Source organism: Arachis hypogaea, chromosome 17, assembly GCF_003086295.3.
Source record: "Arachis hypogaea cultivar Tifrunner chromosome 17, arahy.Tifrunner.gnm2.J5K5, whole genome shotgun sequence".
In the NCBI taxonomy this organism is placed as follows: Eukaryota; Viridiplantae; Streptophyta; class Magnoliopsida; order Fabales; family Fabaceae; genus Arachis; species Arachis hypogaea.
Window position 1 is genome coordinate 104007041 of NC_092052.1, and position 11222 is coordinate 104018262.

Consider the following 11222-nt stretch of genomic DNA (forward strand, 5'->3'; position numbering starts at 1 on the left):
ATTTAAACCAACTGAGGGGTTTTTCTTCTCGGTCGGAGATATTTTCGATTTCTATTTTCCTTCTCTGCTACATGTAATCAATTGATTCTTAATTCCGTTTCCCTTCTTATTTGTGCACCAAACTCTTGTAGAAAAACCTGCAACCTTTGAATAATCCTTGTAGAATTTTACAGTGTCTTCAAGGGTTTTAAAAGTCATCTCAGCCTTGGGGACAAACTGGTCATCAACACCACAGAAGGTCTGCAAAAATACACTCAAAATACACCATATTAAAACAAGCATAAACTATTGAATGCAAATACAACTATAAAACCATTATCAAAAATAAGAAAACCAGATTCATGAATCATAACGAAATAGAAACTAAAATAATTCAACTAAAATAATTAGACAATTCACCCTCTGTCAGATGAAAAGTCATAAACTGTAAATGCACCCAAACTTTCCTAAAATGAACCCAATTATTACTGATCTACACCCGAATATTTGATATAAAATGGACAAAATTATTTTAATTCTAATGAGAACTAGTGCATTAGATTCAATTCAAACAAGGAAGAATAAACAGCAAATATAACAGGCAAAGTGCACGCATTATTCAGCTACACAATCAAAAACTACTAATTAGATTCAAATTCAGATTCAATTACTAACTAAAACTAAATTACACATCAGAAACTTCATTGGATTAAGTTTCAAAATCCACTTCGCTCTGGTTCAGTTGACAATCTGAAGTTGAATCATCCATTATCTTCAAAAACGATTTCACAGCTTGATGTCAAAAAATAATGGATAAACGCACAATGAAAAATCTGAAGCACGTAAAAGACAAAGGAGATGGCAAAGAGAAATGCACGAAAAAGATGGAAGAGAGAAGGCAAGAAAATGCAAAAAAAATTCGAAAAAGGAAATGAAATCCTTTCGAAAAAGGAAGTTATATATTCGTGCATTGATTGATTGAAAAATCTGTTAAGCAGACTCGTGAAACATACGTGCAATAAGAAGCGCGTTTTAGGGATAAGGGATATTGAGGACTTGTAAGACTTGTATAGTAAAAGACTTGTATGTGGAAAATCAGTAAAGATATATAACATAAAAACAAATATTCCATAATTATTCCAAAAAGAATTAAAGGTGGCAGCTTGAAAATGAATTGAATGTTCATCATCTGCCTAGAATATCTCATCCTAACCTGTGAAACAAAAACTCAAAAAATATCGTCAAATTAAAAAAACATATCAAAAGCACTTAAAATACCCAAGGCAGTTCTTAACTTATAAAACATATCCTCAGCTAAGAATTTAGTAAAAATATCAGCTAATTGATCATCAAATTCAACAAATTGAACATCAATATGTTCTTTTTGTGCATGTTCACGAATTGAATGATATTTCACTTCAATGTGTTTGGTACGAGTGTAAAACAGAATTTTTTAAAATGGTTATGGCACTCAAGTTGTCTCAATATGAAAAATATTTTCAACTTTAATCTTATAATCAATTAGTTGAGTTTTTAATCATAGAATCTGTCAGCAGCAGAGGGACACTGCAATATACTCTACTTCAGTGGTAGAAAGGATAACAGTAGCTTGTTTTTTGCTACACCAAGCATTGAGAGATTTGCCTAGGAAACAACAAATTTCATTTATGCTTTCTTATCCACCCTATCACCTTCCAAATCAGCATCACTAAAAGCAATAGAGTTAAAAGAATCAGTTTTTGGATATCATAGGTCGTAGTTTGTTGTTCCATGAACGTAACAAATTAAATGATCCTTTTCACAGCAACAAGGTGCGAGTCCTTTGGTCTTGACTGAAATCTTGAACACAAGCCCACACTTTGAATGATGTCAGGTGTTGATGACGTTAAATACATCAAAGACCCAATCATCCCTTTATACTGAGTTTCATCAACATCTTTGTGATGTTCATCCTTTTCCATCTTAATGTTAGGATGCATAAGAGTGTCCATAGGCTATGAGTTTTCCATACCAAATTTTTTGACTAGCTCTTTAGCATATTTTTCTTGATGCACGAAGATAACTTGAGAGGTTTGTTTGATTTGTAGCCTAAGAAAGAATTTCAATTCTCGCATCTTGCTCATATCAAATTCACTGGATATTAATTTTGCAAAATATCCATTTGGTACAGCTTGAATCCTTGAAACGCAGCATAAGCAAGAAGTAGCTTATTCCTTCCATTCGAACAACTAGAGCAAATGATTCATCAAAGTCTATTTCTTTTTCTGGATCATATCCTTATGCCACAAGCCTTGCTTTATTTCTCACAATCTTGTCATCTTCTCTAAGCTTGTTTCTAAAAATTTATTTTGTTTCTATGACTTTCTTTCCATTTGAATCCGAAACCAAAGTCCGGACCTTATTCTTTTCAAACTCTTTTAGCTCATCTTCCATAGATTTAATCCAAGATGGATCCTTAATAGCTTCTTCAATATTTTGAGGTTCCATAGTTGAAATAAGGGCAAAATTGCTAAATTCTAGTCTTCTTGCGAATGATCTTGTAGTAATACCTTGTGAGAGATCACCAATAATAAATTGATTAGGATAATTCTGCATGAATCTCCATTCTCTAGGTTTGAAAGCGTTCGGGTACAGGTTCAACAGAATCTATTTCTGCAGTCGAATTGTCTCCTACAGAATTAGGAGATAATTCTATTTTATCTCCAGAATTTTCATAAAAAAGAAGTTGTTCATTACTCAAAGTAGATATAAAAGTTATATTGATAAAAGAAAAAGACCTCTAGAATTCAAAAAAAGGATCATATTTTTCTTAAAGTTATTGATACTACTGATATTGGTAGAGCGCTAAAATCCAAAAAGTTTAATTTTAAATTCATTGATCTATCCCAAATTCTTAAGAGAATTGACTTGTTGTTTACCAAATTGCACTTCTTCCTAATATTTTAAATTTTGATAATGTCTTCTATGTTTTTCAACTCAAAAAGTACTATTTTGACCCGTCATATGTCCTAGTATATGATGCAATAAAAATAAAAGATGTTTTAATATATTATTATATTATGATGATAGCAATTATTGATATATCTGTTAAACATTTAAGAGAAAGAGAAATTCATTTAGTTAATGTGGTGTAGATAGGGTTAATAAAAGGAGAAGCAATGTAAAAATTAGAAGATAAAATAAAAAAATTTTATCCAAAATTTTATCAAATAAGATATCAGTAACTTTTAGGAACAAAATTCATAAATATAGAGAGAATTATAACATCTATTTTTTTTACTAAATATTTGTCATAATATATTTAGTTTTATTTTTTTTATATAAAAATAAGGTAATAATATAGATATTAATTTTTACTAATTATAATATACATTTAAAATTATTTGTAGCCACTATATGATTTAAAAATAATACACGTAATGAGTTTTAATGCAACAAAATTTTAAAAATAAAAAACAATACAATAATAAAGAATGGGTTAGCAACACAATACCATGGATGTCCTTTTTTTTTTTTTTTGTGTGTGTAAGGAATAAAAATGAAAAAGAGTACGTGAAGGAAGGTCATGCAGAATCAGCACCAACAAGTGAGAGGAAAAAGTTGGTTATTGGAAATGGACAGCTGTCAAACGATCCTTCAATTCAAGAAATCAGGAGAAGCACGAGGGGGAGGGTCATTAATAGAACGCTGGATGACTTTGAGTGGTAGCAATGCAGTGGTAACCTCATTCCCTTATGAAATTCCTCCTCTGCTCTCTTTTCTTCTTCTCAAATTCTTCCCTCTCTCTAGTCTAATTCTCTCTTCTGTTCTTGTTCAGGTGCTAATTGTTGTGGCTAAACCTTGACAATTTTCCATCATTTACCGGGATTGCATTCTGCTGTTCCTTTTCTTATTAGTATGAGACAATGTTACTGTTACATTGAAATTATTTTTTTTCTTGAATTACCACTGCACTTCTTGTTAATATTACTTATTATCACTTACTCCTATTAGTTCACCCTTACATTGGTGCTTTCATTGGCCATGGCAGTGGCCGATAACACCCGGATGAAAGGGATGGAAGCAGATATTAAGCGATTGTTCCAGATGATTGAGACGGTATCCGAGGAGAACAGAACGGAGCGAGCACGAGCTTCCGAGGCAACAGATCTCAAGCTAAATGCGATCCAGTCCTCTCTTGCTCAGCTTCTCAACGAGCATCCTCACGATCGTTCCCCTTCCCGTGATTCCCGGCATGGTTCGAACTCAGGCTACGATCCTTTCACACGCAATGGTCGTCATCTTCGAAGGGTGAACTTTGATCTGCCTAAGTTTAATGGTTCTGATGCCCTTGGTTGGATTTTTTCTCTCGATCAGTATTTTGAGTTCTTTCGAGTCCCAGAGGAGGAACAACTTGCAATTGCTGCAATCCATATGACAGGTATGGTCATTCCGTGGTACCAAATGTCGCAACGCTCTGCCCCTTTTCGATCATGGGCACAGTTGAAACGTGAAATTGAACTTGAGTTTGCTCCTTCGTTGTTTGAGTCCCCAAGAGAATTGTTATTTAAGTTACAACAACAAGGGTCTGTGGGAGATTATTATGCAGAATTTGTTGCCTTAGCCAATCGCACCAATCTTGAACCGCATGAGGCCTTGCGAGATTGCTTCGTGAGTGCTCTTCGGCTTGACATTCGCCGGGAGGTGAAGGCACAATGCCCTCCATCTCTAATGCAGGCCGTCACACTCGCGCGGCTCTATGAAGACAAATTTGCCACCGTACCTCGCACTACCTACGGCCCCAACAATTTCCCTGCTCAGCAAGCTTCCCAAAACTCCAGCACTCCACAGCGGCCCACTGGCCGCAATAGCCTTCCCCCACTCTTACCCGCCCCTAACCAGCGACCCTCCACCAGCAATTCCAAGAATTCCGTCAATCGCCTTTCCCCTGCCGAAATTCAGAATCGTCGAGAAAAAGGGCCTTTGCTTTTGGTGCGCTGAAAAATTTTCGACATCGCATAAATGTGCTAACAAACACTTGATGTTGCTACAATTGGCGGGAGAAGATGACCCTGCATTAGACGACCCTGGAGAGCTTGCCCAATCCGAGAGCGCCATTTTAGAGCAATTAGAGTAGGACGTCGTGGCACATCATCTTTCATACAATGCCATGCATGGCACTAAGGGACCTTCCACCATTCGACTCAAAGCTATGACAAACGGGTTGGAGGTGCAAATTCTTATCGATGGGGGTTGTTCGGACAGCTTCATTCAACCAAGGATTGCAAAGTTTTTAAACCTGCCAGTTGAACCTTGCCCTGGGTTCAAGGTTGTTGTAGGGGACTTCGATGTTCTCACAGTGGAGGGATGCATTTCCAAGATCGATATTCACGTACAAGGCTGCAAAATAACAATTCCTGAGGTGTATGTCCTTCATGTAGCGGGTGATGATATGGTAATTGGCACTACTTGACTTGAAACCCTCAAGACCCACATTGTTGATTATGACAGTTCTTTTCTGCGATTTCTGAATCAAGGCAAATTTGTCACTATTCGTGGTGACAAGACCTTAGCTCCAGCACAAGCACAATTTCACCATATTAGAAGACTTGCTCAGACTGATTCTATAGCCGAAGCCTTCACTCTTCAAGTCCACAAAGCCGACAACAAGTCTATCAACTCTTTAGAGCTGCCTGGGAACATGGACCCTGCACTGATGTTATTGCTTCATAAATATGTGACGGTGTTTGATCAACCAGTTGGCTTACCTCCGCAGCGAGCTCAGGATCACAGCATTCCTCTTATCCAGGGAGCGGAACCTGTGAAAGTTAGGCCGTATAGATTCCCGCATAGCTAGAAAGAACAGATTAAAGTCATGGTCCAGCAAATGCTTCATGAAGGTATTATCCAACCTAGTAATAGCCCCTTTTCCTCCCCTATTTTGTTAGTTAAGAAGAAAGATGGAACTTGGCATTTTTGCACCGATTATAGAGCCTTGAACAAAATTACAGTGAAGGATAGTTTTCCGATTCCGACAGTTGAGGAACTACTCGATGAACTATTTGGTGCAACCTTTTTTTCGAAATTGGACCTTCGATCTGGTTATCACCAAATCTTGGTTAAACCAGAGGACCGATTCAAGACGGCGTTTCGCACGCACCAAGGTCACTATGAATGGCTTGTGATGCCTTTCGGCTTGACTAATGCACCGGCCACCTTCCAAAGCTTGATGAATGATGTATTTCGACCATATTTAAGGAAGTTTGTCTTAGTCTTCTTTGATGATATTCTAGTATATAGTCCTTCTTGGCAGCATCACTTGAATCATTTGGAGATTGTCCTAAAGCTACTGCAACAAGAGACCCTGTATGCTAAGTTCACTAAGTGCCTTTTTGGTGTATCTGAGGTTGATTATTTGGGTCACACAATCTCATCTAATGGTGTCCACATGGATAAAGCAAAGGTTCAGGCTGTCTTGGATTGGAAACAACCAAAAAACCTCAGGCAGCTTAGGGGTTTTTTTTGGGTTTGACAGGGTACTATAGGCGGTTTATTAAAGGGTATGCGGCCATAGCTTCTCCGCTCACGGACTTACTAAAAAAAGATTCCTTCAATTGGAATGGCAAAGCTGAATTGGCTTTCAACCAACTCAAGTCTGCAATCACATCCCAACCAGTACTTGCCTTGCCTAACTTTGCACTACCCTTTGAAGTGGAAACGGATGCTTCGGGCAATGGTATAAGAGCAGTTTTAACCAATGTTCTAAAAACCGGACTGGACCAGCCGGTTCAACCCAGTTAACCGAAAACTGGTCACCTAACCGGTCCGGTCCACCTCTAAAACCGCCCTGCAAAAAACCGATGAAAAAACCGATCAAACCGGTGGTTAACCGGCGAACCAGGCGAACCGGCCCAGTTTTTATAGGTGCCGGTTTTTCCCGCTGCTAGCAAAATGGCGTCGTTTGAAAAAAAAAAAGATGAAGAACGCGTGACTTGCAGGCTGTCACTCCCAAAACTGAAAATCCAAAATCCCTAATCTCTATTCTCCAAAGTATTTGAAGAAGTAAGAAGTGAAGACTGAAGAGTGAAGAAACCTCCACTGCCACTCCCAACCATCAGCTCCACTCCCAATCTATTCTCCACTCTTCAAAATTGAAGCAGCTTCTGCATACAACGGATCTTAGGACGCCGTGAAGAACACCCGACGTTCGGCCACGTTCGCGCACCGTCGCCAACGTTCGCGCACCGTTGCCAACGCTCGCGCACCGTCGCGCACCGTTGCGCACCTGGGTTTCTGGGTTTCTCCGTTTCTGGCTTCTGGGTTTCTCCGTTTTTGGCTTCTGGGTTTCTGGGTTTCTGGGTTTCTCCGTTTCTGGCTTCTTAGTTTCTGGGTTTCTGGGTTTGTGGCTTCTGTTCGTGCTGTGTTGTTTTCTGGCTTTTCTTCGTTCTTCTCTTAAGGTAAGATCTGGGTTTCTGGCATCTGTTCAGTGTATACTGTTTCAATTTTTTTTTTCTGGCTTCTATTCTTCTATTTTTTTATATGATTAATCAAATGTGGAATCAATTTGTTGTATACTTGTATGTTGGATTTGAGAATAAAATTGATGCATGTTGAAATTGAAAATTGTGTTCTGCTCTGTTCTTCAATTTTAAAGTCTGCTCTGTTTAGTTTTTTTAAAGTCTGCTCTGCTCTGTTCTTCAATTTTTTCAAGTCTGCTCTATTTAGTTTTTTTATTTTGTCGATTCTGCTCTATTGAATGCATATAAAATTATAAATTGTATGAACTATGAACTATGAATTGATATATTGGTCTAGATTCTGGATTGCTGGCATTCTAAATTTAGATGGAACAGTCACAAAATGATCAACAACAATAACATAATGCTGGACAAGAATCTCAGACAGCTTCCTCTCGAGAAAAATCTGACCCGGCTTGGGAATATTTCACTGTGAAATATGATAAAAATAATAAGGCACAATATACGTGTATTTTTTGTTTGAACACTTATAATGGAGGGGGGATATATAGGATGAAATATCATCTTGCGAAAATTCCTGGACAAATCAAAGTATGTAGCAAAGTAACCGAAGAAGTTGAACTTCAATTCAAAAGGATTCTGATGGAAAACAAGAAAAATAAGACGGAGAAGAGAAAATTTGAGGAGGAAGCTTATGGTGGGGAAGCACATGCACAAGAGGCTGAATCGCCTAACCCTATACAAGCTGCTGTTCCTACAAAAACGGGAGACAAAGAAAAGAGAAGAGCTGTAGTAGCTACACAAATTGGAAGTTACTTTAAAGAAAGAACTACTCCACGATCTCAACCGACTATGAGAAGTGTTTTGGCTAGCAAAGAAATTGTGCACAAGGCTAAGTTGGGACTTGCCAAATGGATTGTTGATACACGTATTCCTTTCAATGCAATTCAATCACCTTACTTTCAACCTGCATTGGATGGTGTTGCTGCAATTGGACTTGGTTTTAAGGGACCGTCATATGATGAAATGAGAGTTCATTTGTTGGTTGATCTTAAGAGAGAGTGTCAGTTGCTGGTTGAAAATTATAGGAGCTCATGGAAAAGCAAGGGTTGTACACTAATGGCAGATGGGTGGACTGATCAAAGGCAACGAACTTTAATTAACTTTCTAGTTTATTGTCCTGCTGGTATGTCGTTTGTTAAGACTGTTGATGCTTCTGATGTGATAAAAACTGCCAATGCATTGTTTAATTTGTTTGCTGATGTTATTGAGTGGGTTGGGCCTAGTAACATTGTGCATGTGGTCACTGATAATGCTGCTAATTATGTATCTGCTGGAAAACTTATTCATGAAAAATACCCAAATATATTTTGGTCTCCCTGTGCTGCCCATTGTATCAATCTTATATTGAAAGATATTGCAAGTATTCCTCATATATCTGACCTTGCTTCCCGTGCTTCAAAAGTGACTGTGTTTGTCTACAATCATATGATCTTATTGTCATGGCTTAGAAAAAGAAAAAGTTGGACAGAAATTGTTCGACCAGGAGTCACACGTTTTGCCACTGTTTTCATTACTTTGAAAGTATATATGATCACAAGGTAGATTTGCAGACATTGATGGTAGACCAATATTTTACTTCTCATAAGTTATCCAAAAGTGCTAATGGAAAGATGGTTAGCTCAATTGTCTTGGACAGTAAGTTTTGGCAAGACTGTCTTACCACTGTGAAAATTGTTGGTCCTCTTATTAAGTTGTTGAGGCTTGTTGATGCTGATGAAAAACCCTCTTTGGGAATCGTGTATGAAGGCATGCAAAGAGCAAAAAAGGCTATCAAGACCATATTCAGAAATCGGAAAGCTGCTTATACGCCATACACGAGTATCTTGAAAATGAGGTGGGATAAGCATTTGAAGCGTGATCTCCATGCGGCAGCGTACTTTTTAAATCCGGGCATTTTCTACAGTGAGGGTTTTGTTGAGAAGGCAAATGTTTTGAGATCTTTACTTGATTTGCTTGACGTTGAAACACTTTGTGATGACTCAGTTGCTGCAATGCAAGAGATACAGCTGTATCGAGATTGTAAAGAAAGTTTTGGGAGGGAAAGTGCTAAGAGAGCGGCATCAAGACTCAAACTTGGTAAGTTATTTGACTTATTTGTTATTTCGTATCCAAGTTCAGTTTAGTTTCAAAGTTTATTATGTTGGGTGATAATTGGTAAACATTAAAAAATATTTGATTTTTATATCTACATAGGTGAATGGTGGAGGCTACACGGTGGGAGTGCTCCTAATTTGCAAAAAATGGCAATTCGTCTTCTTCATCAAACCTCTTCTTCATCTGGATGTGAGAGGAACTGGAGCCTTTTTGAACAAATCCATTCAAAGAGGAGGAACCGATTAGAGCATCAAAGGTTAAGTGACATTGTTTATGTCACCTATAACCTACGCCTTCAATCTAGGTTGCATCGAAAGAAGAGGAATTATGACCCAATTGACATTCAAAGCATTGACACAGTAGATTTTTGGGTAATGGCAGATGAGGATGATCCTGAATTTACTAATGGAGATGTTGAAGGCATTGAAAGTTTAATATACACTGATAATGCTATGCCTTCGTATCCTAATGGTGAGTGACATAGCAAACTTTGTTTCCTTCCATAAAGATACATGTCATTAACATTGATTTCTTATTGAGTTTTCTTTCTATTTTATTAGATGGTGGAGACATGGAAGTTGAAGTGGATATGTCTGATGTTGTAATTGAATCCTCAAATACTTCTTTTGGTGGTATTTCTGAAGATGCTGGCTTTGGATTACCTGTTTATGATGGAGACATCGGAACACTTAATGATGATTATGACTTCTGATGAGTAGTGTCTTTGTTTAGTTGAAGTATTGTTTGTTGAACATTGTTTTTTTTGGTTGCAAAACATTGTGTTTGTCATTTGTCATTTATGTGCATTTTGAATATTGTCATTTGAAGTTGTTTATGGCCTTTTAATGATAAATTATGTATTGTTCATTTTGTGAAATTGTTAAATTTTGAATCTTATTAGTTTAAAATTATTGAATTTAACTTTTTAAAATTATGTATTCAATTTTTTATAATTTCGCTCTATATTTAATTAAACCGGTTCAACCACGGTTCAACCATTGAACCATTGAACCAGTCACTTGACCGGTTTGATGACTGATCCGGTTCTCGCAACCTTGGTTTTAACACAAGGCAGGCACCCCATTGCATATTTTTCTAAGAAATTGACTCCTGCTATGCAGCGACAGTCAGCATATATTAGAGAATTTCATGCTATTACTAAAGCCATTGCAAAATTCAGACACTACCTCCTTGGACAAAAATTCATTATTCGCACCGATCAACAAAGTCTTAAAGCCTTATTGGAGCATAATCTTCACACGCCAGAGCAGCACAAATGGCTGCACAAATTGCTGGGCTATGACTTCGAGATTCAATATAAACCATGAGTGGAAAATGTACCAGCCGATGCCTTGTCCCGATGTTTCTTGGCAGCCTGGTCAGGGCCTAAATTAGAATGGGTTCAAACCTTAAAGGGAGATATTGAAAATGATTCTACTTTGAAGGACATCCTACAACGCTGCAGCAACAATACCAATGATGACTTGAACTATACTTGTAGGAATGGCTTGCTATTATGGCGAGGGCGTGTTGTGATTCCTATACACACTAGTTTAATTAAACTCATTTTGCATGAATATCATGACAGTAGCATTGGTGGGCACTCAGGAATCGCAAAGACAGTGGAGA

General features: G+C 37.6%; 2 protein-coding genes across 2 annotated transcripts; both read left to right on the forward strand.

Moving 5' to 3' along the window:
- The first annotated feature begins 7988 nt into the window (after nt 1-7988).
- Nucleotides 7989-9041, forward strand: LOC112763596 (uncharacterized). The gene has a single exon (XM_025809226.1). The coding sequence runs from the start codon at nt 7989-7991 to the stop codon at nt 9039-9041; it is 1053 nt and encodes a 350-aa protein (XP_025665011.1).
- Nucleotides 9042-9055: 14 nt separating this feature from the next.
- Nucleotides 9056-10305, forward strand: LOC112763597 (uncharacterized). The gene is made up of 3 exons (XM_025809227.1): nt 9056-9575; nt 9693-10064; nt 10154-10305. Exons 1-3 carry the CDS (start codon nt 9056-9058, stop codon nt 10303-10305), a joined length of 1044 nt encoding a protein of 347 aa, XP_025665012.1.
- Nucleotides 10306-11222: the final 917 nt, after the last annotated feature.

Bases quoted from the DNA above. Each gene is read 5' to 3' on its own strand.
- LOC112763597 (XM_025809227.1), top strand. From the start codon at position 9,056: ATGGTAGACCAATATTTTACTTCTCATAAGTTATCCAAAAGTGCTAAT. The intron at 9,576-9,692 runs GTAAGTTATTTG...ATATCTACATAG, and splicing joins GGCATCAAGACTCAAACTTG to GTGAATGGTGGAGGCTACAC. The intron at 10,065-10,153 runs GTGAGTGACATA...CTATTTTATTAG, and splicing joins TATGCCTTCGTATCCTAATG to ATGGTGGAGACATGGAAGTT.
- LOC112763596 (XM_025809226.1), top strand. From the start codon at position 7,989: ATGAAATATCATCTTGCGAAAATTCCTGGACAAATCAAAGTATGTAGC.